Below are 25,745 nucleotides of genomic sequence, written 5' to 3' on the forward strand. Positions count from 1 at the left end.
GGAAGCCCACTTGTTATGTCCTTTCGACTGGAGCGTGAACCTTTGGTAACTACTTTCTGGGGACAGTTATCCATCCTGTTATGCACCAACCTCATAACCTAGTTGGAGCTCCTATCTTTCCCTAGTTGATGAGAAGGTTGTGAGAGACGACATCAAAAGCTTTACTTAAGTCTAGATCTACCACATCAAGCACCTTCACAAGATCTGTTACTCTGTCAAAAAACTATCAGTTTAGTTCAACAAGCTGTGTTCTTGATAAATCCACACCAGCTGTTACTTTTCAAAACTGATTCCTTAATTTTGGTTCCATTATCTTTCCTGGTAAAGAAATTAAGCTGACTGCCATTAATTCCCAAGTTTGCTCTTATTTTTCTTTTTTATAGATGGACACTATAAATGCCCTTTTCCAGTCCCCTGGAAACCCTCCTATCTTCTATAACTTTTCAAGGATCATCGCTAATGGCTACTTACCCAGTCAGCTCTCAGTATTCTACAACATCCACAACATTCTGAAGACATCTAACTTGTTTAAGTTTTTAACTCATTTCCTTCCTATTTTAGCTTCTGAACCTACCCCATTTTCATTGGCTTTAACTATGTTAGGCATCCAATCATCATCAACCTTCTTATTGAAAACCAAAACAAAAGAAGTCATTAAGCACCTCTGTCATTTCCATGTTATCTGCTATTGTTTCTTCCCTCCTTACTGAATAAAAGGCCTATCTTGTCCTTGGGCTTCCACTTGCTTTCAATGCATTTGTAGAGCATTTCCTTGTTACCTTTTACGTTCCTAGGTAGTTTGAGCTCATTTTTTGGCCTTGGTATTACCAACTTTGTGTCTACATGCCTGTGTTATTTGTTTATGTTCATCCTTTGCAATTTAACCTAGTTTCCACTTTTGGTAAGATCTCTTGGTCCAGCCCAGGTGGTCTCTTGCCATATTCGCCTCTCTTTCCTATGCAGAGAAATAGATTGCTGTATGTATTTGCATTTACTTTCACTATACCGTACTTATGAAAATTTAACCAAAATTTACTTATGGTTAAAATGTTAGTTATTGGAGAGTTCTGGATAACAGAATGCTGGATGTGAAAGTTCACTGCATTACCTAACCTTTGTTATACTTACTTTCAAAAAGTCTGTCTCCTATTTCTTATCACAACCTCATATAAGGCAACACCCCCTTCTTTTTTTCCCACCTGTCCTTCCCTGAGCAGGTCTTGCCCTATTTTGGATTCAAGAGCCCTTGGGTATAGCTTTTTGGAATTATGTCTGGGTATCAGTTGCATGCTAGAGGTTGGGATGAGCAGGTAGACTGGCAGCTCACACAGGAAAGCAAGAGAGTACACACAAGACTGGTGGGCTAAGGGGGCACGACAATCCAGATTATGCTTTCAGACATGTTACACATTCACAAAAAGCTGGAAGGAAGGAAGGAAAAAACCCACCCACAATCAGACAAGGATTTCCAATTCAAGAACTCTTATTTTTTCACTGAGGATTATCCTACCTTTTGGACTGATCGTAACAGAAAAAAAAAAATTCAAGCACAAAAAGAAAGAAAGGTTACTCACCGTAGTAACGGTGGTTCTTCGAGATGTCTCCCCGTGGGTGCTCCACATTAGGTGTCGGGCTCGCCCGGCGCCGCAGATCGGATCTTCCAAGCAGTTTCTGCCGGACCGCGCATGCGCCGGTGCGCGCCGCTCCCTTGCGCGCTCCTGGCCACGTGCGCGATCCGGTCCCCGCCAGTTCCTTGACCAACTGCCTCGGATGCTCCTGCAAAACACTAAACAGAGATCCAAAGCGGGGAGGATGGGTGGGTAGTGGAGCACCCACGGGGACACATCTCAAAGAACCACCGTTACTATGGTGAGTAACCTCTCTTTCTTCTTCGAGTGTCCCCGTGGGTGCTCCCCATTAGGTGACTACCCAGCAGTAACCCAAGATAGGAGGTGGGTAATCAGATTATGTGCAGCTTGTCCCCAAGAGGACCGCTGTCGAGAGATGGGTATCCTCTTGGAATACCCTGTGACGGGCATAATGTTTGGCGAAGGTGTCATAGGATGACCAGGTCGCCACTCTGCAAATGTCTTTTAGCACAACGCCCTTGAAAAAGGCTGTTGATGCCGCCACCGCCCTAGTGGAATGAGCCCTGGGAGTGGCCAGTAAAGGAGTCTTTTTGAGTTCGTAGCACATTTTTATGCAGGATACGAAGTGCTTCGAGATTCTCTGCGAAGAGAGACCTTCTCCTTTCGATTTGGGAGCGAGAGAGACTAGGAGTCTATCTGTTTTCCGAAAGGACTTGGTCCTGTCTATATAGAAGGCTAGCGCCCTCCTCACGTCCAGGAGGTGTAGGCGCGCCTCTTTGTTAGAGTTATGAGGCTTTGGATAAAACGAGGGTAAAACGATAGGTTTGTTAATGTGAAACTCAGAAGAAACTTTGGGAACAAAGGCTGGATGCAGCCATATGGTTACCGCCTCCTTGGAAAAAACAGTGCAGGGTGGCGTTGCCATAACTGCTGCAAGTTTGCTCAACCTGCGAGCTGACGTGATTGCGAGAAGAAAGGTCGTCTTTATCGTAAGGAGGCGGAGGGAAACTATGGCCAAGGGCTCGAACGGTGGACCCGTTAGCACATTAAGCACCAGGTCCAAGTTCCACGAAGGTGGAAGCGGTTTCTGAGGGGGGGTATAGGTTTACCAACCCTTTGAGGAACCTGGTAACCATGGGATGGGCGAACACTGTGTACCCTTCCTCTTCGTGTCTGAACGCCGAAATGGCGGCAAGGTGGACCTTTAACGAGAATAGTGAGAGTCCTCCTCTCGAGGTCCAGTGAATATTCTAATATCACAGGTATAGGCACCGAAAGGGGGACTAGCTGTTTGGTAGAACACCATGCCGTGAAGCGAGTCCATTTCTGCTTCTAGGTCTTCCTAGTGGAAGTCCTGCTACTTTCTAGGACTTGCTGCACTTCCTCCGTACATGTGCTCTCCAGGGAGCTTAGCCATGGATTAACCACGCTTGTAGTCGCAGGCCTTGGGGGTGCGGATGCACTATGGACCCATGGGCTTGCGTGAGCAGATCCGGCGCCACCAGAAGGGGCATCGGTGGACGGTCCGACACGCGCAGGAGTAGGGGGAACCATTGCTGTCGATCCCACGTTGGGACTATCAGGATCATTCGGGCTCCTTCCCTCCTGGCTTTCTGCAAGACTTTGTGGATCAGCACTGTGGGAGAGAAAGCGTAAAGCAGGGGGCCCCTCCACAAGATCGCGAACGCGTCCCCCAGGGACCCCTGTCCCAGTCCTGCCCTGGAGCACAATTATGGGCACTTCTTGTTGTGTTGAGTGGCAAACAGGTCTATCTGGGGAAAACCCCATGCGTGAAAAAATCGGTCATAGCAGATCGGGACGGATCTGCCACTCATGCGTGAGTGCAAAACGCCTGCTCTGCTGGTCTGCCTTCACATTGTGAGCGCCTGGTAAGTACGAGGCTTTCAAGATTATATTGTTGGCGATGCACCAGTTCCATAACCGGACTGCTTCCGCACATAAGGCACAGGACCGAGCTCCTCCTTGCCGATTTATATAAGACATGGTGGAGGTATTGTCTGTACTGATCCCGACAACTTTGCCTTGTATATGGTCTCAAAAGTGTCTGCAGGCGTTGAACACTGCTCTGAGCTCCAGTATATTTATGTGCAGTGACTGCTCCGTGGAGGACCACAGCCCTTGAGTCACCTCTTCGCCCATGTGTGCTCCCCACCCTATGAGGGAGGCATCTGTAGTAAGAAAAACCGATATTTGTGGTTGGTGGAAGGGTACACCTGCTAGCAAGTTCTTGGGGTTTACCCACCATTGCAGGGATTTGCGCACCTCTGCTGTGGGCGACACCACCCTGTGAACGGTGTGTGCTGCCGGTTTGTATACACTCGCCAGCCAGTGCTGCATGCTGCGCATGTGTAACCTGGCGTTCTGTACTACGAACGTCGCCGCTGCCATGTGGCCCAGCAGCTGTAAGCACGTCAGGACCGGCACCGTAGGGCTGAAGGTGATGACCTGCACGAGGGAGCCGATGGCCCGAAAGCGAGTCTCTGGTTGATAGACTCTCGCTGTAATAGAATTTATGCGTGCCCCTATGAACTCTATGTCCTGTGTGGGGGTCTCTCTTTGATTTTGCCAGATTGATAACCAGGCCGAGCGAAGAGAACGTGCCTGCTGTGACGCGTGTAATGCAGAGTACCTCCTCCTTCGAGGCCCCTTTGAGTAGGCGGTCGTCCAGATATGGGACTATAAATACCCCCTCTTTGTGCAGGTAGGCTGACACCACTGCCAAGGTCTTGGTGAAGACTCTGGGGGCCGAGGAGAGGCCAAAACGGTAGGACCTTGTATTGAAAATGTTCTTTGCCTACCATGAACCGGAGGAATCGCCGGTGAGCCGGATGGATAGTTATGTGAAAATACGCATCTTGTAAGTCGAGGGCTGCGAACCAATCTCCATCGTCCAGTGCCGTAGGTGATTGTGATCATCCGAAAACGTTGCTTGCGCAGGTACCGGTTGAGGCCTCGAAGATCTGAGATGGGCCTCCAGCCTCCTGTCTTTTTCTCCGTGAGGAAGTACCTCGAGTAGAACCCTTTTCCTTGCAGTTGCTCCGGCACTCTTTCCACTGCCCCTATGAGCATGAGATGGTCCACCTCCTGCTTGAGCCTCGCTACGTGGGAGGCCTCCTGGAGGTGGGGCCTGGGTGGAGGTCGTGGCGGTGGGAGCGACTGGAAGGGGATGGCGTACCCTGTGGCTATGATCTCCAGCACCCATTTGTCTATGGTGATCCTTTGCCACTGGTCGTAGAATGGTTGGAGGCGATGGTGGAATAGCTGCTTCGGATGACCTTGTGCGATGGTAGTGATGGCGCAGCCCTGGATCTGTGTGTCAAACTTGTGGCCTTTAGCCCTGCCCCGAGGACGCACGGCTCTGTTGGGAACGTCGCCTGGGAGTTCTGTACTGCTGGTGCTGTTGATGTTGCCCTTGCTCGTAACCCCTGTGGTACTGGGGACGCTGTTGCTGGTACTGGTACCGTCTTTGTTGAGGGTAGTACTTTTTCTTTCTGTATGGAGGGGTGTAAATCCCCAGGGTCCTATGTGTGGCTCTTGAATCTTTACTGGAATGAAGGACCGAGTCAGTTGATTCAGCAAACAGCTTCTGAGAGTCGAAGGGAAGATCGCCTATCTTTGCCTGCAGATCCCTCGGTATACCCGAAGTCTGGAGCCAGGACTCCCTTCGCATCACCACTGCCGTAGCTGTGGAGCGTGCTGCTGTGTCCGCAACATCCAGGGCGATCTGAACTCCCGTCCTTGAGGCCGCATAGCCTTCTTGCACGATGGCCTTGAGCACCGGTTTCTTGTCCTCTGGAAGCGAGTCCATGAGGGAGGTTAACCTAGTGTAGTTGTCGAAATTATGGTTAGGGTTAGGGTTTTGCCATTTGCAACAGTAGAGTGGAAGAGGAGTAGACCTTTCTGCCAAACAGCTCTAGCTTCTTGGCATCTTTGTCTGTTCCCCCTGTCTTGAATTGAGATGTCTTTGATCTTTGTTGCAACGACTCTACCACCAAGGAATTTGGTTGTGGGTGGCTGAACAGGAACTCCATGCCCTTCGCTGGCACAAAGTATTTCTTATCCGCTCTCTTGTGGACAGGCGGAATAATCGCAGGGGTCTGCCATATCATAGTGGCGGACTCCAAGATTGCTTTGTCAAGCGGTATTGCTATTTTGGAGGAGGCCGGAGGTCTCAGATTTTTGAGGAGCTTATGGTGTTTCTCTTGCACCTCTGCTGTCTGGATGCCTTGCGTGAAGGCCACCCTCTTAAACAGCTCTTGAACCTGTTTGAGATCGTCCAGAGGATGGACGTCCCCCGGGGCCGTAGCCTCGTCCGGGGAGGAGAGCGAGGAACCACTAGGGTATGCCTCTCTGGACCCTTCCGGTTCCTGTTGGTGATGGTACATCCGCTCGCTGGAAGCTTGCAAGGGAAAATCTCGGGGTTCCATAACCAGTTCCCCCTGAGATACTTGAGTCTGTCCCCGTTCGCGATTGCCCTCGGGGATACGGGACCATCTGTGGGGATCTTTCCCTGGTAGATTGCCGGTGGTGTCTATGCCCCACGTGATAGGGGCGACCATGGCAGCATGGGCACTGTTCTTCGGAAGGTGACCTAGACCACTCCCTTGGTGCATACCCTCTGCGTCTGGGGGAGCAAGATCATCAAGACCTGGGACACTGGAGATAGCGATTTGTGATAGTATTCCAGCGGCTCAAACCCCAGGAAGGGTGAAGGTGGTCCCAGCCAGGGCAAGGCTGGTTGTAAAAATGGAGATGGGGGCTCTGGGTAGGCTAGGGGGGACCCCTGCCTTCTGGTTGGAGTCTGCAGCATAAGCAGAGGGCTGAGAGAAAGCAACTCTGCAGCCCTGTCTGGAGAGGGGCTGCAGTGCCTTGTTTTGTGTGCAGCCTTCCCCCTCCCTTGAAGAGGTAGCTCCGCCCCCTGACGTGTATGAGATCTCGGCCCCGTCCGCGCCGTGCTCGGCAAGCTCATGGGCGGTGCCGCACGGGCGGTGTTCTCCGGTGCCTGCAGGCTGCGTGCCTGCGCGCTCTGCACTGCCGGTTCCCTGGGGGTCGGTGCCGCTGCTTGCGGTGCCGCTGGTACCAGCCCTTGTTTAGCTGCCCCCCTGCCTGCGGTGCGGGGCGGCTGTTTGATCATCGGAGGCTGAGCCGCCTCCACGTGGCTCTCCGTGCCGCCGCCGATCAGCTGTTGCTGCAGCTGGGGGCTGTGCGCTCCTCCCGTCCCACTCGCTGTTGCTGCCCGCAGGGATCGGGTTGGGGAGACTTTCCTCCATTTTTGCACTGATGGGGTGAGGGAGGCGGCTTTTCTTTTATGGGCCCCGGAGGGTCCCTCCTGCTGCGGCCGCTCCGGCACGTCTGGCTGGAGGGCCTTGTCAAAGAGCAGCATTTTAAGCCGCATCTCCCTGTCCTTCCTTGCTCTGGCTGTTAATTTTGCACAGAAGGAGCATTTCTGCGTGACATGGGACTCCCCCAGGCACCTTATGCAGAGACTGTGCCCATCAGATGCTGGCATTGCCTCTTGGCAGGACTCACATTTCTTGAATCCTGAAGAGGACATTGTTGGTGAGTCTTTCAGTTGTTAATGGGTACTTAGCACCTTCTCTGTGCTGTTTTTCCCCCTCTCCGATAGCCTGCTGCGGCAGGAGGGCTAATGGCCCTAGGCCCCTGGCCTCCGGTGCTCTGCTTGTTACTAGGACTGGACTGAATGCCATCCCGCTTGTTTTTTTTTTTAAAATAACCACTGGCTAACTTAACAGCAGCCTAAGAACTTGAAAACTTTTAAGAAAAAACAGTTAAAACCATTGAATACGCTAACTTGGCCATAGCCTAGTCGGATTCCGTCTGCAGCTGACAGCGGTTAAGAGGAACTGGCGGGGACCGGATCGCGCACGTGGCCAGGAGCGCGCAAGGGAGCGGCGTGCACCGGCGCATGCACAGTCCCGCAGAAACTGCTTGGAAGATCCGATCTGCGGCGCCGGGCGAGCCCGACACCTAATGTGGAGCACCCACGGGGACACTCGAAGAAGAACTATTAGTTTTGAGAGACCTGATGAGGATAAGCACATTGGTTATTTGAAATAGTTGGAAGGCTTAGTTATTTAAGCTAGCACATACTTACACACTGGAGATCTCTGAGGATTCTTAGACTTCCATTGCCAGAGGGAGAGATCTACAAAAGCAAGCTGATTTGGTAGATTGAGCAGAAGGCAAGAAAGCAACAACTCCCGAATTCTAATGCCCATATAGTAAGGCAGAGCAACCTTAGTATTTAACAGAGATAAACACCTTCCATCGAAGGTCACAATTCTGACCCACTTATGGTAGCACCCACAAACTCTAAAAATAAAGATTCCATTCTGCTAGATATGTATGAACACACAGGCCAATCCAAAAAGCTACTGATATATTACTTTCATAAACAACCCGAAGCTCCATTTTTTCCTATAACTTTATACTAAATGTTATCATTTCAAGGAGCGGTCTGTAAGCAAATACTCACTTTCCATTCTTACATATGAAATCTGTTCACACAAATACACAAAGATCTCAAGTATTCTAACCAGAAAATAATAGACAAAACTGTTAGAAGAGAGATGCAGATACCCTTCAAGAAATTCAGGACACTAAGACTTCACACTTCAAAGTATTTTTTCCCCACCCCTTAAAAAGTAAATTGGTTCCCCACCTCTGCCCCTTCAAGTGCACTTTGTTATGCAATTTCTTTCCAAATGAGAAGCTCCTTTCTGAAGCCAGTTAATATACTTTCTTGGAAGAGTAACGGGGAAAGTTCATATTTGTTAGATCAAAAGCACTCCTTGCAGGGATTGATACTGCCTCCAGAATGCTTACGTGCTTAGTGGTTCTAAAGAAGACAGGAAATAAGATACACAGCTAGTCCCTAACATGACAACGAAAACATTGAGAGGAACAAATAGTTATACCAACTCTTCAAGCCTTACTGACTCTTGCAAAAGTTGTCGATGAAGTTCACATTTTGTTATTTGTATTGCACTAGTACTTGAGACCCAGTCATGCGCTAGTTCCCCCATTTTGTTATATACTGTACACATACACAGAACAGTGTCTGCCCTAACAAGCTTTTCTTAGACAAGTAGAGCACAAGGGAGAAGTGGAATAGCATTGATCAGCATGACAGGCAGTGCTCTCTGCCCGCCAGCTGCGTGACCATTGTCAAGTTTTTAGCAGTTGAGTTTTAAGGAAGGATTTGAATGATTATAATGAGGTAGCTTTGACAAGGTTTATAGGGATCTGCTACCATGCATGAGAAGCAATTTGGGAAAAAGACTCAAAAGCGTTTGTATGAAAATTTAAAAAAAAAACTGGGCAATGAGGGGCAGTTTCATTTCCAGAATAGAACTGTCCATATTTTCTGCCTTCGCTGCCCTCCATCCTGATCAGTATTGGCAGGTCTTGCTGCTGGCTGGATCCCTGCTTGCCAGCCAGTCAGCTGCCCATCAGTGTTAAATTATGTGGTCCAGTGCCCGATGATGATGATGCAAGGCTAGTGGTGGGGTAAAGATAAAGCACACAGAGCCCATCAGTCTCCCTTCTTGGTCTATTAGCACAGCCCTAGTACATCCTAGTTCTCGGTCAACATGTCCTGTCCTGGTGCAAGCTGAGGTGCTTGGTGTGTGTGTAGGTAAGCACCAGGTGGTGGCCAGTTACATGTAGCCTCTGCTGCCAACCCATCAGACCTTTGTGTGCTCGCCCTCTCACTGCTCTCTCCATCCTTTGCCTACACCCCAGGTCCTACTGCTCTTCTATATTCTCCATCCACAGGGGGCACTTCGCACTCTCACCAGTGTGGGGAGAATCAGCCCCTGGTCAGAGTACTCAGCTCAGGAGAACCCTGGCCAGAACCCTTTATGCACCAAACCACCACAGACTGCTGACAAAGGAAAGCCTCCCTGTCTCTCAGCTAAGCTCTGGAGTTACCAGGGGAGTTGAGACCACCTAGTTCATGCCCTGACTCTGCAGGCTTCACAGCAGCATATCAGACAGGTGCTTAGCACTCTTTACACACACTTTGGGATCCTGTACACAGGGTATGGGGCGGGGGGCTCTGCTCCCAAAGTATCCTTCCCTGCTGAGGTGCCTCTCTGGCTGGACTCCCTAATGCTCTCGCAGTCAAGTTGCCCTGGCCCTGATGCCCCATGCATCCTTAGGGTTTAAACACTTCCTGCCTGTGATGGACCCATAGGACAGGAGGCATCTGGGTTATGTTGGTAGCCAGAAGCACCCCGAAGGTGTTAACCCTCTTTCAACACTGTGAGCAGAAAGGGGCAATCTTTTGATGGGGCGGGGGGTGGCGGCGTGTGAGAAAATGTGAGCCCTGCAAAGCCGGGGCAGGCCATTTTTTCCCCCCCCTCTCCACCCTCACTCCAGCCCTCCTGTGCTTGGAAACAGCTCCCATCCCTTCCCTCCTGCATACTGCTGGAATGATGCTGCTAGCCACACTGCCTAAACCTGAGCAGAAATCTGGATAAGGAAGCATGGGACACTCCCCCTGCCCCCCCCCCCCCCCCCCCACACACACACCCCTTGTTATCTTGGAAAGACGGCATCACATATCAAGAGAAGAGGGTACATGCCAGCGGCCCAGCCAGGAATGGAGAACAGAGAGCACCAGGAACAGATGGTTCGTTGGTCAAACAGTCACCCTCCTTGTGTGAGAAAGGACTGTATGCATGTCACCTCTCCCAGTGTGGGTGGGCAAGAATGTGAGCCACTCTCACTGCTAGATCCCTTTCTGCAAAACTCCAGCCTAATGAGCCACTTCCCATTTTGTATGTGTGAAATGGATTATTCCTCGTTAAGTGGAGGACTTCATATTTGTCCTTATTGACCTTCATCCTATTTGCCTCAGACAGTTCTTCCAGATCGCTTTGAATTCTGACATCTTCCAAAGCACTTGCAACCCCTCCCAACTTGGTATCATCTACAAAGTCGGTAAGCGTACTCTATGCGCCATTATCTAAATGGCTGACTAAAATTTTGATCAAAACTGGCCCCTGTGGAACCTCACTTGCTATCCCCATACAGCATGATTGGCCCATTAATTAATTAATGGCTGAGAATGGTTATCCAACCAGTTATGCACCAACCTCAGAGTAGGCCCATCTAGGCTGCCTTTCCCCAGTTGACTGATAAGACCATTAATACTGCATCAAATGCTTTACTAAATTCTAGGTATACCATGTCCACAACTTAATCCACAAAGAAAGTTATCAGGTTGGCGTGAAAAGATTTGTTCTTGACAAATCCATGCTGACTGTTACCTATCATCTTATCACCTTCCAGATGTTAGAGGGATTTCTTAATTATTTGCTCTATTATTCTTTCCTGCCACTGAAGTTAAAGCTGATTGGCCTGTAATTCCCATTAATGTATAATGTCACTCCTCAAAAGAAACATCCATTGCACACTCAGGTGATGGAATCACTTCCAGTAACCCCATTGTTTCAACATTCCTTTAAACCAGAAATTAGGGAGGGAGTAGGATCTCTCCTTCAATAAGTCTTCATGTTTTCCTTTCAAAGGCAAAAGACAATGACAGCAATAGCTACCATATTCAGCTAGTCCATAGTTTATACCTAAGCCAAAATAATGCTAAGGACTGTGCTCTTCAAGATGGTGGAACAGTTTCTAAATAGAAAAAAGCCTTTTGGCTATGGCATGCATTCCAAAAGTTAAGGGTATGTCCACCAGCTAATGAATAGGTCCAGCTGTTCACAGCTATGCAAGCTTTCAGTACACTGGATGCTTTTGGAGACACCTACGCAGACACACTTATATTCCTCTGTTGTGAAACAGTATAAGACTTTAAAAATAAGAGTAAAAATACTCCACTATAGAAATACAATAACAGGTGGCATTCACTTGGAAAACACTTTCACAGTGATGCTACAAGTCACCCACTCCTTGGCTGCGTCTCCTCTAGCAAGTTCTTTCAAAAAGATCCCATGGAGCATCTACACACACACACACACACACACACAACGCATTTTTCGGAAGTACTTTCGAAAGAATATGGCCCACCTTTCAAAAATGCTCTTCCATTCTCACGTCAGGAAGAGTGCCCTCTTTTGAGGGAGAACGTGCAGACGCTCTGCAGGCCACTCTTTTGAAAGAGTAGAACTCCATGGCAGCTGAAGCACTGAGACGGCCCTGCCAGCACCCACAAATCCTGTGGCAAAAAGATGAGTATGCTAGCAGTGGGGAGGACATGAGCCTCCTGCAGCACCCCCTCCCTGACACCTCATCAGCACCAGCCACCCCACCATCCTCAGTCAGCAGCTGGAAGCCCCACCTCTGAGCCAACAGAGGGCTCCAAGGACCCCAGCCATGGCCCAAAGTGAAGGACCCTTTCATGGACTGAAGACAAGGAGAAGGACTTCCCTGGGATTGTGCCCCTTCCAGTGACAGTGCTTGATGCTGCGGGACCCAAGCCAGAGTCAGAGGAGCAGCTGGTACCCTCAGACCACACCACTGTGCAGGAGCTGGAACCACCATCCAAGGATGAGGGATCAATGGACAGGATCCTGCTGTCTGGGTCCTGGAGCCTTGCACCCTCCAACAGGGCCTGCCCTGAGCTCTTTGAGGGACCTGAAGGAAGGTTCTGGGCTCAGTGGACAGCCCGGGGTGTGGGGAGGGGGTGCCCGCCTCCACCACAGCCAGCAGTGCGCTGCTCAGATGGCCATCAGCCTCTTTCCGGACACACCCCAGCTGACCTCATCCGCTGTGCCCTGGACAGCACCACACAAAGCGCTCAGCACCCACACTCACTGACAGCACCACAGGGAGGGAGTCTCAAACCCAGTGCTTGCCCACCCACGTGGGGACCCCTCAGGACCTGGGATCCCACAGGGCCCTTGTGCCATTGGACAGGGAGGCAGGGCGGATAGCCCTCAGGGGGCACAGCTCCCAGGACCAGGGCAGGGGGACTGATGGGTCGTCTCTCTCCCCTTGTGACTCCAAACCTCTGCCAGCCAAGGGCTGGATGAGCCCTTTCTGTAGGCAGGTGAGCCCCACACCACATGCTGAGGGAGCCAGGGTATCCCCAACTCCAGCGTTCCCACAGGGCTGCAGCAGACATGCACACCGGCAACCCAAGGACGAGGAGGCTGCCGCCACCCATGCAGCTGCTCTGAGAGACCAAAACAAAACTCCATTAGGCGGGAGTGGCTAGCAACTGAGTGGGAGACATGGAGTCAGGTGGCAAGTGCCCTTGACACGCTCACCTGGCCATGACCACCCACCTCCCAGCCTCCCGCTCTCATGTAAGGAATTCCCACAACACACACCGCCCCCCCCTGCCCCTGACCTCATGGCCCTGCTGCCGGGCCACCTCTTCCACTTCCAGACTCCCTGCTGGAATGGTGCCAGTGGCTCAGACAGAGCACACCATCAGGAGCCAGCTCCCCTCACCCCTTCTCCTAGGACCCCACCTGCAGAGTCCATGTCTTAAGCACCCCTGCCACAACCCTACCTCCCTGTAGTTCCAGCCCTAACAGGGGCCCTGGACTGGTCAGGGCTCCTGCAGTCAGCACAGCTCAGCCCCACTCCACATTCAGTTGCCCCCCATCTCTGTCCACCACATTGTACAGTTTCCACCCCCATACTCCCCGTATATAGCCCCTTGTATAGTTTGCCATAAAAAGAAACTTCCAATACATAGTTAAGACTCTTTTCAGCCACCCGTGCGTCCTTTGTGATTGGTGAAGGAGTGCCGAGAGGTAGGTGTGTGGTGGGAGGGATCATGGAGGAGGGTAACTGCCTCCCTCCAGTGAAGGCCTCCTGCAGGGCCTCCCTGACCGGCACCCCATCCTGGCATGCCTGGCGGCATGGGCCGGCTGCTTGTAAATGGGGCCAGCCTTGGAAGCTCACCCCTGCACAAAAGCCTCGCACTTACTCTCCATGATATTGTGGAGAAAGCAGTATGCCCCTACCCTGGTGGGCACTTTGTGGAGGCCAACCTCTAGCCACGCAAGCAGACATCAAAAGTACCCAAATGCTCAACAGCATTGAGGGCCTGGTTAAAGGAGTCACTGAATGCATCCTGGCTGGGTCCCTGTGGCCTATGTAGGGCCACACGAGCCATGAGTACAAGGGATAACTGGCATCAGCCACGATCATGTCTCCAGCAGGGAGCTCCTGCGAGGGCAGGGAGGAGGAAAGAGGTTGATGTGGGTATCCTCCTTCATCCTGCAGCCCAACCACAAGTTTCTGAATACCTGGGCATTGCGGGCCTAGCCCAACCAGTCCACACAGACATCCATAAATCTTTCTTTGGCATCTATGAACACCTGGAGCACCATGGAGCGGTACCCCTTCCGGTTGATAAAATGCCTGCACTGCGATGCGGGGCCCGTCCAGTGCTCCAATACTAACATTTTGGAAGCAAATTTAGCAAGGGATGGTTGAGATCAATTTAAACTTTGAGCTAAAAAATAACTTGAACTGAGGTAATCCAGTAGATAGTCCCCAGTATAAAGCTAAGGTAGAAATTGAATTCAGATACGCCATAATTTATGTACAGTCGTTTTACCTTCAGCTGTTTAAGTTATTACAAAAAATTAGGGGAATCTACCCTTTTCACTTTTGTATCAACTCTAGAATTTCCAGAATTATTGTGATTGGATAAAATAAAATCAATTCCAAAGTCAGCATGTGAAAAGTGTTGCTATACAGATTAGTCCAGACCAGAGACACCATAAATATGGAGTTCTCATAACTGCACTATCAGTATTACAAGAAAATATTTATGACAGTCAAAAGAAAGTAGATGGTGTGAAATGTAAAGACCATATAATCAACTGTGTAAGTGTTATATTTCTGCATGGTCTTGTGATTGTCTTATAGACCCGAGAGAAACACACAAAAGTTCCCTGCAGGAACTAACTCACAGGAGGACAGTGATGAATTCAAATCCTTCGGCTAGTAATACACCTGGAAAAGCAGCATCCTCTTGGAGGAGGAAAACAAGATCATTATAGGTGGACCTGATTGGAGAAACTGCGTAAATAAAAACCTGCGATGTGTATGAAGTGATTATCATCCTCACTGGGGGCACAGCACACTTCCCTCTCCCCACCGCCTACCCCTCCACGAACAGAGCCTAAATAACCACTACCATAAACAGATTGTGTGTACAAGATCTGAATTACTCAGTCCTTACCAGCGTCAGCATGAGGAAGATGGATGGCTGCCTGGTAAGCTACAGCCTGAATGCAAAGCTGTTTGTTGCTTAAAAGATCAGTTCTCTCTGTAAGGCTTTTGTTCTAAATACATACTTTGCTTTCTGAAGGCTGGGTGGTCACTGGTTTACCCTGTTATAGGCCCTGTGGGACAGCAGGATGACAGGCACTGAACTGAACTTGGACTTACTACTGTGATCACAGGGAAGTTCAGCCCAAATCCCAGGTCTGTGCAGACTGCATGTTGCATGCCCTCAGAACAGGAAATGCTAGGGGCCCGAAACCTAAGTGGGGCACCTTTGCAAAGGTGAGAAAAGGGGTGGGAGAGTCAATTACTTCAGGAACCGTATCTATGAGAGTATGCTACGCGAGGATAATTTAGTAAGTGGCTGTCTATATAAAAATAAAAACTCCATTGTATTTTGTGAAGCTCACCCGTGTCTTCCTTATTGTCCTCCTGCCTCCGCCTTGAAAGAAATGGCAAGAGGTACTGCCACTGGCTTGTTATCTTCAAGCAGAAGCCAACAAAATGGAAATCCTAGACATCTGGAAATATTAGACATAGCACCCTGCTTAAGAAATGGATAACTAAACAAGGCATTAGGATTAAGTTGGAATGCAACTTTGACTATTACAGGCAAAAAGCAAGCTGTTTGACCTTTGGACTAACATATATATGTAATGTTTTTGACTATTACATTTAGAACTTGCCACCAAATTTCAGGGGGAAATAAAAAAAAAAAATATATACACAAACAGCACAAAAAAGAAAATTAGAGGCAAATCAAAAATATTCTGCTTTACCAAGTTTCAGTACTACAAATTATGTTCAAAATTTACATTTATGCTGCATTGTAATGATCTGGGACTTTATTCTGAAAATGGTGAATTCTAGAATAGTGACATATCACCAGCAGTCACCTAGCTGCTTAGCAATAAGATATGCAAATAAAATATTCAGTGTTCTTGCATAGCTTTAAAAGCAAGCTACAGCGTCAATACTGCCTTTAGTATCAGCATCTCAGCTAATTGACTCAGAACACTGTTCTACTCATCCGCTAAAACTTCTAATTGACAAACCTTCGTGGTTTCAGGTGTACATTTTATATTGCAAGTGCCTTTTCAGAAGCAAAATGAAATATTAAAGAACATTAACAGGTCTAATGCAGAGATCTCTAAAAAGTTGAGGGAACAAAAGAAAGCAAATGGCAGGCTTATACTAAGGATGGGGTTGTTTCTTAAACTGATTAAATTAGAAAACACTTCACCTACCACTAATGATTAATTTTATTATTTGCAGAAAGAAAAATATTTTTTCAGAGAAAACAAAAAAGGACTCATACCAGCATACTTTTCTTATAACAAAAAAATTAAAGTGCCTTTACCCAAAAGACTAGCACGACAGCCAAAATAGGAGTGGCTGAAAGGTTTAACAAATACATATGCCTTACTATGGAACAGTGGCTATCTGTATTTCTGGATTAACTGCTTTTATTTTGACTGCTATCCATTTTTTAACAAAAAAATTACTAAATATGTACACAGGGTTTCCTCATCTCCCTTCAGCAAATTCTTAAAGCACACACCTACATACTCCACTGATTTGTAAGTGCTAAACTGCATATCATCCATGAATTACTGCCAAAAAAATGTCAAGAACCCAATTTAAACAGTGGAGAAAAACACAGGACTAAAGTTTAAGGGATCTTTTCATACTGTTGCCATGTAGTCCCCTTTAGTTAAGGGAACTTTCACAGTACTACAAGCCAGCAAGTCCTATGATCCATTTCTTTCTCTTTCACTTACTGGCCTCCAGCCTCTACCCTTCAAAGTAGGTATAGTGAATTCTCACACCACCCTTCAGGAACTGAGAAAGGACCACTGCCCACTTTGGCAGATTAGGTACTTTAGTCCTCAACTAGATAAAAGTGCTTCTTTAGACACATGAATTTTCTATCTGTGGGTTGTCAGTCACTAAAGCAGGGTTATGAGTAAATCCATCTTTGTCCAAGATCATAATTGCATAAACCCAGATTAGCAATGGGAAAACAAAATCAGATGATTCATTTGCCAGAGCACTGCTTTTAGGCAAGAAACTTGGTCTGCAAATTAAAATATGCAAACTTGGACAATTTGCAATCTTCCCCTTCCCACCTCTATGAAAGAGATTAATATTCACCTACATACTCTTCCACTACACTCCCAATCCTTCACAGGCTAGAAAGATTAGGTAAATCATTGTATAGTTCTTTGAAGGAGATACAATCCTACATAACAAATGACAAATCACAATCTTACATACTTCTGCCTACAGCATACCACTAAATATATTTTAATTTGAGTAAATTCTTCAAGTGAAAGGAGGTGGACTTGGATTAAAACAATGAAAATCCACACAATATCACATTCCAAAATAAGGATGCTAACAAAGGACAAGAAAAAAGTTAATCTTGAGGATTCCATGACACCTTTGTGCTGACAAGCGAGTGAAGAATTAATTTTGCAGTAGTGTTACAGATTAAGATGCAGCATGCATCTCTAAATCACCCACCTACTTATGTAACAATATTTTGTTCCTTTTATTTGGATTATTAATAAATGTGGACCCAACTACACTACAAGTGATACATAGTTGAGTAAATTACTTGCTGGACGTTCCAGGAAGGGAGCGGGAGGGCAAGTAAATAAGGATAAAAGAAACAGAACAGATGATTAGACAGCCACAGATGAGGAAGATCCTCACTTTGTTAACAATAATTATGTCTCATGAAGAACAATAAAATAAGGTCGCTGAATATTCTTCAAGACAAACCAAAGAGTCTACTGCACTTAAATAGCTGAAGATATTAAACTGCAATGCACTTTCCAGTTTCATAGTGAAAGACATGGTCACTTAAATTCCATATTTCTTTGATTTTTTTCCCCCTAATCAAGTCTTTTTGGAACACAGGTTTTATGAAGAATTCTTATTAAAAGTGACACCTGAATTCAAATAAGACACAGATGTACTCATACATTTAGTCTGAGATTTTCACCTGGTTCAAATTTAAATAAAGGTTAAAGCTATTCTATTTTAATTAAATGTATCTTCAGCAATTTAATTCTAAATCTTTGGGTATTGCAACCCAATTTCTCATAAGAGTATTACTAAAATTCATCTGCATTGAATGACACTTTTTCATTTCTCTAGACTTCCTGGCTGCATTCTTTCTTGGGAATGAATACCTTACTATGTCTGAGGATGAAGAAATATAGGACAAATGATGCACTCTCTCATTTAAAAGACTAAAAGAAAAATTCACTTTGGACTCCTTACTGCCACGTTTCATTAAAATCTAGAGACAGCTATTCTAAGATATTAGTTCTAAATCTCAGCTTCATTTGATAAGTGATATATGAAATACTTTAAAGTAAATTAGAGTTCTCAAAAAACCTACAGTTTTAAGCTGTCATACTATTTCATTATGCATGAACATATTCCTTCCTTTAAAATATTTCTATTCTTACATTATCACTTCTCTTTCACACACACACACACACACACACACACACACACACACACCAGTAGCAGTAACTTTTGAAAAGTTCATTCAACTAATTACCTGCACATTCTTTGGTACATGTTGAAGAAATCATTTTCTTCCCCTCTTAAGAAAAAACAAAACAAAACAAAAAACCCAACTTGTCTAATGTATATCTCTACTAACATGTATACTATACTGGAAAATATACATGTTCAAGCATGTTCCCTAACCATATGGCAACAGACTATATCGGCTATTTTGCACATGATATAGCCCGTGTACACCCATATACCTGCATCCACACCATTTGTCATGCAATGTGAGCACTACCTTTGCTGGGGAGTAGCCCATGGCTCTATGAATCACAGGAAGACATTTGGTGGAAGCACTCCATGTGTTTTTGGAACTCTTCCCTGCCCTCACACTTTCATCAACGGCTACTTCTGATCAGGTCACCTTTTATTGTCCCTCTTTGGAAAAAAAGAGAATGGAAGACACAAGGTGAGGGGACCATCTCTTGCTGCTCCCTACCAAAAGTCAAAAGGATTTCACATCCAAGTAGACAATCAGCTAGATGGAATTTGGACGCACATTACTGAAACAAGATGGACCTTGAAGATCCAGGACAATTAATTCAGCTTCCATGGCAAAGAGAGACAGCTTATGCCAGTATTGACACAGCATGCATATATACCATTTTTTGGCACAGGAGAACTCACAGTACCATGGAATAACACAATTTTTGAACTCTGAAACAATGGCTTCAGAACTTCTAAAACAGGAAACAAATTGCCATTATGAAATTCAGGGAAGCCATAGCAGTTGAGAAGCAGTTTGCTACTGCTTGGTGGAAACTGGCTACAGATTACTAGTCTGTTGCAAACAGCTTTGGGACTGGAAAGTCCACTGTTGGGATGTAACAGATTTAAAAGTAGCAGTCCAACAACAAACAAAAAAAAAGAAAGTCAATAAAATGTAAAAAGAAATTCCAGAGCTGCAATTCATTTGCAAATTTGATTCCATCAACCAAGAACAGAACAGAGAGTGGTTGGCCCATTACAAAAGCAGTTTCCCCGCTCTTAATGTTCACACCTCCACATTAGCAACTGACAATTGGCCACATCCCCCGACTGAACTGTCTTGATTTCTCCTCTCTTGATGTTCACAACTCCACATTAAAACTACCAATAACGGGCCACCTCCACCCTGACCGAACGGACCTTGTCAGCTCTCGCCCTCATCCTTACTGAGACCGCCTCTTTAAATCCTCTTCTGAACCTCCCCACGACCATGCATCTGACGAAGCAGGTCTTTGCCCACAAAAGCTTATGCTCCAAAATATCTGTTGGTCTATAAGGTGCCACAGGACTTCTTATTGTCACTGTTGAGATTGCAACTGTGTACGTTTGAGGCAACTAAATACTCATTTATTGACTGATGGTTACCATAAGCGAAGCTCCAGATACAATAGCTGGATTTTAGACAAACAGTAGCGTTTCCAACTGCGTACAGGCCATTGGATAGCATCCAAATCCCAGTATTTCTGTACCACAAGGGATAGAGCGACGTTACCAGAAAGGGTTACTAAAACACTCTTACTGCACGGCTTAGTGGACTATGGAGACAAATTTGTGAATATAAACATGGGAAATGTCTGGAGAAGTTCATGATGCCAGGGCAATGAGATGACAGTTGGACTAGAAGGCAGGAGGTGAGGAATGGAGAAGAGATCTATTCTCCAGAAATGATGCTGTTCTGTATGCTGTATTTTTGGAGGCCACATATACCTTATCCTGATTTCACTCAAGAAACCAGACCCTGATATCTATGGTTCTGGAGAAAGGGAATTCAACTGCAAGCTCAGTAGCTGCCAAATGGCTATGGGAGTGCACATTTGGGAGGACCAGTGTTTGTAGGTTTCCCTGGCCACATTGTCATCCAAGTGGGTGCACAATGCCGTTCATATAAATCACCACCCCACTGAATTCTACAACATCAGTTAAGGGAAAGGCTAGTGCTTCTGTCCTGAGTGGTGAAACTCAGCTTACAAATTCCATATTGGAAATCAAATCCAACCTATACACATATGGGTCCTAGTTGCCAACCAGCAAGGGAAACCAGGAATGCCATGCACCCTTTCATAGCAGGAAGAAGATGGAGCCTTCCAGCTGTACTGAAGGGCACCTTCACACCTTCTACAGATGCTGAAAATGCAGGAGGAAACCTTGGCACACACTTGTGAGTCCACATAGCTTTATAAAGGGCTTTGTTCCCACAGCAGATAGTCACTAGCCACTAGTTCCATTGACATTCCAAATGAATTATTTATAAAAAAGTACTTGCAGGAGATTATCACCTTCATTTTGTGCTGTGGCAGCTGAGCTGTAATGTAGTCACAGAAAGATTATTTTAGTCTTTTTCATACTTTTTACAACTCTTATGGGAACTATTGAATCTCTTAACTTAATCAACATTTGCTTGAGAGCACAGCAGCAGTACTGGCGGCGGTATCCAGCCTGCCTGCTTTTTGACTGTTCAGTGTCAATGGTGCTAATTACAGTGAGCCCTGTGTATTTGGTTCATTGAAAACTGGTGCAGGTTGAACCTCTCTGGCACCTTTAAGGCCTGACCAATACTAAATAAGAGAATTTGCCAGACCACAGGAGGTCAATATTGACCAGCAGCATCACCAACACTTCCAGTGCTTACTGGGCTCTTGGAAGACATCTGGGGTAAATTACAGCTAAACAACACAGAACACAGAGCCAGGACTGGTGATTATTAATAAATATTATGGGACAACAGGAAACTTGGCCACATCCATGATAAAAGTGGTCATCCAGCTAACTAAAATCATGCCAGATTATGGATGTGTCTAGACTACAGTGCTGCAACCTGTAGCACTTTCCATACTAATACATTGTACACACAACACTAACTGCACTTTCGCTATTCCTCTGATGTGTCCTTGCCACTTCAGATATTTTTAAACCCAAAGATGTTGTTTCCTGTATCATGGCACCAGAAGAAGGTTATACCACATTCAGTTTCATGAGCTGTAAATTGTAGGTCCCAAGCCCAAGCCTGAAAACAACTGATTTGGGGGTACCTCAGCAACCCCAAAGCTGGGAGCTGGCTAGGGGATGGAGCCCTGCCAGCAGCCCCAGCCCTGGAAAACTGGTATGAGTACTGACACTTAAAAAAAAAAAAAAAAAAAAGAATTATAGATGACTAATGTTGCAAACTATTTACTTTACATGGTATTTTGTAAATAGTGTTAACAACAAAGTCACATGTTTTTGACTTTCCAAAAGTTTCTGAAGGACTCTTGGCTGGGGATGAATCTGCAGTCATCTCTGCAGCATCACAGCTGGGCAGATGTAACCACCAACATGCAGAGTCAAAGTTGTAGCATAGTGTTTAGGGTGGAGCTTCTACCGTATGCACTAAAAGCCAGCTGGCACTCACTCAGCTAAGGCTGCTAGAAGAGACACCCTCTTTGCAAGTGGTGTAGGCAACACTACATGGGACAGTGTGGGCTACATACAGTCAGGAAGAGAGTCTGGGTCAGAACGCCACCAAGGCAGGCAGCTGCTCCGAATGCCAAACACAGGCTCTGAAGCACAGAACCGAAGACATGCTGAGCCAATCACTTTTAAAGATTTCTGAATGGCTGAACCCAGGTCTGGGAGCCAATCAAAACCAAGCAGCAACGCCACCCGAGCACAAGCTATCCAGCTACCTAGAAGCCAGTCACGAATAACCCCTTCCAGCTCCATATTATTACTGTGTAATGCAACCAGGAAGTGATGTCAAGCAAACCTTATGAAAATTGAGCATCATAAGGGGGAAAAATAGCCTTTTAGGAGAAAAAAAAGTGTGCAGTCAGCTGAAATGCATCATGAGCAGTTTTGGATGCAAGTTGGACACTATAACCTAGGATTCCTGGTATTGCTGAAATGTACAGCATTCCGTCTCCTTGCCCTCCTTCTGACAAGTAAAGAGCATATGCATTACTACTACTTCTGTAATTTATTAGAAGATCTTCAGTCAGAATGCTCAGATATACCAGGTGTAATATTTTATATTTTAAAAAGATAAAATGCATTCCTTTAGCTAACGCCTGAATTCATATTTCTTCTGCCACAGCAAAGGGTATCTGAAATACAATTTTGCTTTTTTAACACGCAAACATACCATGAAAACAAAAAAGCAGTCAAGTAGCACTTAAAAAAGACAAACACAATAATTTATTAGGTGAGTTTTTGTGGGACAGACCCACTTCTTCAGACCATAGCCATACCAGAACAGACTCAATATTTAAGGCACAGAAAACCAGAAACAGGAATCAAGGTGGACAAAATAAATAAAAATAAAAAAAAAAAAAAAAAATCAAGTGAGCAAATCAGATGTCAATGTGACATTCATAAAAATAGCTACAGTCCTTAAAAGAAGGGCTTAAGGATCTGAAAAGGGGTATAAAGGTATGAAGTATGTTTTCAGAAGTCTTGAGAGCAACACTCCAATGCAGGAAACTACAGAACCCAAAGCACCAAAAGGAAGATGTCAGTGTTCTGAGGGTGGCATCTCAAGGTGGCATCTCATGAAGATGATGAAAGCGAACACATGTTGAGTCACACTGCTTCAGATCATTGTAGAGCAAAGCCTGTAATCTGCATTGTTGCACGACCTCTGGAATGGCTGGGAAAGCACCAATGGACATTTGAATATTTAGTGTATCTGACACAAAATTTAAGATGCCAGTTACAATAGTGTTATGCCAACATCTGTTCTCATTTCAGGAGACCTTGTAAACCTGAAGCAGGTGGCATTATCTCCCATAAGTGTAAACAAAACTTGTCTGAGCAAACAGCTGAATAAAAAGTAAAACTCAGTGGATCCGCAGGCTCTGAAGTTTTACACTGTTGTTTTCAAGTACATCGTGTTTGGGGTTTTTGTATTTTCACAATAAAGAGATTGAACTACTGTACTTTTATCAGGTGAATTGATAAATAACTCATTTTCTTCTTATGAAATTACTTGTCAAATTATAAATGAGCATGGTACACTTTGAATTCTGTTATATAACTGAAATCAACATATTAAAAGCACAGGACACATCCAAAAGTGTGTCTATAATTGATAAACAGCACAATTTTTTAATAACTTGACAGCACTATTTTTTCATTTAAGAAAAGAATACGGAGTCCATAGCCTGTATTACGATGATTGTTCTGGCATTATGAGGGGAAAAAAAATACCCAAACTGAAAATTCTATAAAAAAGAGTACTTACTGAAATCACCGGTTAGAAACACTGCTTCTGCCCCCGGAGCCCACTCTTTGCAATATAGTCCACCATCCACAACTCGATTGATTCCAAAGGTTTTGTAACTTTTTGAAAATCTGTCAAGGCCTCCTTCGTTTTCTTCAATGTTCCTCAATCGGTCACAAAACAGGGTATACCTTTCAAACAAACATTTGAAATATATTTTAAAAAAATTAGTAAACATTTTATTCCCAGTAGGTACTTCTATTTACATATATGACACACACTTATTTTAATACATCTATAGCTATATTTCCAGTTATAAGAGTTAAGGCATTTCCTCCAACTCTGGCCCTGTACTTGTATGTATCACGAAAACAGATCATATGGACTTCCCGCACTTTAAATTTCTCTTGACATTTTGATACAGCACAAGGTTTACAGTACCAAAAAAGCCAGCTTCACTTCCTGCCGACAGTTGCTTCACTTTACAGGAACCACCTGTAGTTTAAGCCTATACAGTAGACCCTGAGTTAGGCAAAGATTGCATTCCTGGGCAACCTTGTTTAACTCAAATTTCATGCAAGCCAGGAAGAGCTGGGAACCTGTGGTCAGCTTCCGGGCTCCCAGAGTGGTAGGGAGCTGGACACCGCATATCTCAGTGTTCTACTGTACACTGAAACTTGTGATTGACAACCTAGAAGCTCTAGGGGGTATTAAAAAAATAAAAGGAGAGACTCACACACAACAGCCAAACATTTCCCTAATGTGGCCTATGGCCACTAATAGGACACAGGAAGCTATCCAATAGCTTTTTTTTTTGGGGGGGAGGGGTGGAAATCTACTGAAAATACAGTAGGATCTTAATCAATCTTAGCATCCCAGATGTCATGGCCAGAGGCAGCACAAAGCATATAGACACAAGCCTTTTAATATCAGAAATATTTGAGGACTACTGGACAAAGAAATAGTACTAGGTGGAACTTATTCAGTTGCTTCAAGCAGTCCCAAAAAAGACTAGTAATGGCAGAATATCATTAATGTCCAAGCCTTGAAGTGGTCATTTTGGATTTGGGTGGGAGATTCTGCCACACTTATAGCCTGAGTAGTCTCACTGTTTTCAGGAGGTTAGATGTCAAGTGAGTGAAAAAGCAACAGAATCAGGGGGCTTCAAGCTTGATAGTTCTCACATGGGATGACAACCACATAGAACATTCATATAGAGACCAGTGGCAGTTTACTAAAGTGTCAGACAACCCTATTGCATACTCTTTAGGAGAAGGAAGATTTCTTGCCTAGTCAACCACAAAATTGTCTGCCGTAATTTGTGTTTCAGAGGTGATGTACAAAACTAAAATGCCAGAAATACGCTGACAAGTATCAGAGAGGTAGCCATGTTAATCTATATCTTTGAGAACAACAAGTTGTCCTGTGGCACCTTATAGGCTAATGGACAATTTGGAGCATAAGCTTTCGTGGGCAAAGACCCACTTCGTCAGATGAATGAGTCATGATTATTCACCCAGTCATGACTCATGCATCTGACAAAGTGGGTCTTTGCCCACAAAAGCTTATGCTCCAAAATGTCTGTTAGTCTGTAAGTGCCACAGGACTTCTTGTTTTTCAGAAATATGCTGTCTCCAAAGCTTATTCTAGTCCCCTTAAAGCTATATTCCTACACTTATCTTCCATCCCCAAAACTAACATACACACTTCTAAAGGTACTTTTTATTTGATAGAAAGGAAGAAAGAGCGATTGGCAGCACAATACTCAGTTTTATTAAATACACCCACTTTAGAAGGGTCATTCATTCAAAGGGGACCATCAGTTATAGTGACAACCAAGATATTACACCTTGAAGAAGTGTTAATGGCTGGACACTATTCTCAGATTTATTTAAAGTTTTGGTTCAGAATTGGTCTCCTCAGAGACAGAGGATGTGTGATAGAAAGGTTCAAGATGTCCCATTTGTTGGTTATTTCAACTGAAGCCATCTTACTTCTATTAATATTTAGGGAGAGTTTTAAGATTAATCTCCACAACAGTTTTGTTATGAAGACAGATCTTCATTGTGAACCCCTATAACTCAAAAGAGGGAAGACTCAGGATATAGTAAACAATATACTAA

The 25,745-nt window shown here is 45.5% G+C and overlaps 1 protein-coding gene across 2 annotated transcripts in view; it reads right to left on the reverse strand.

Moving 5' to 3' along the window:
• GBE1 (1,4-alpha-glucan branching enzyme 1) overlaps positions 1 to 25,745 on the reverse strand; it is a 308,337-nt gene that overhangs the window by 233,156 nt on the left and 49,436 nt on the right. For both annotated transcript variants that reach the window (XM_074983475.1, XM_074983474.1), the window contains exon 2: positions 23,644 to 23,813. In XM_074983475.1, coding sequence (XP_074839576.1) covers positions 23,644 to 23,813 — 170 coding nt within the window. The remainder of the gene's footprint in view (positions 1 to 23,643; positions 23,814 to 25,745) is intronic.

Source organism: Carettochelys insculpta, chromosome 1 (assembly GCF_033958435.1).
Source record: "Carettochelys insculpta isolate YL-2023 chromosome 1, ASM3395843v1, whole genome shotgun sequence".
NCBI lineage: Eukaryota > Metazoa > Chordata > Testudines > Carettochelyidae > Carettochelys > Carettochelys insculpta.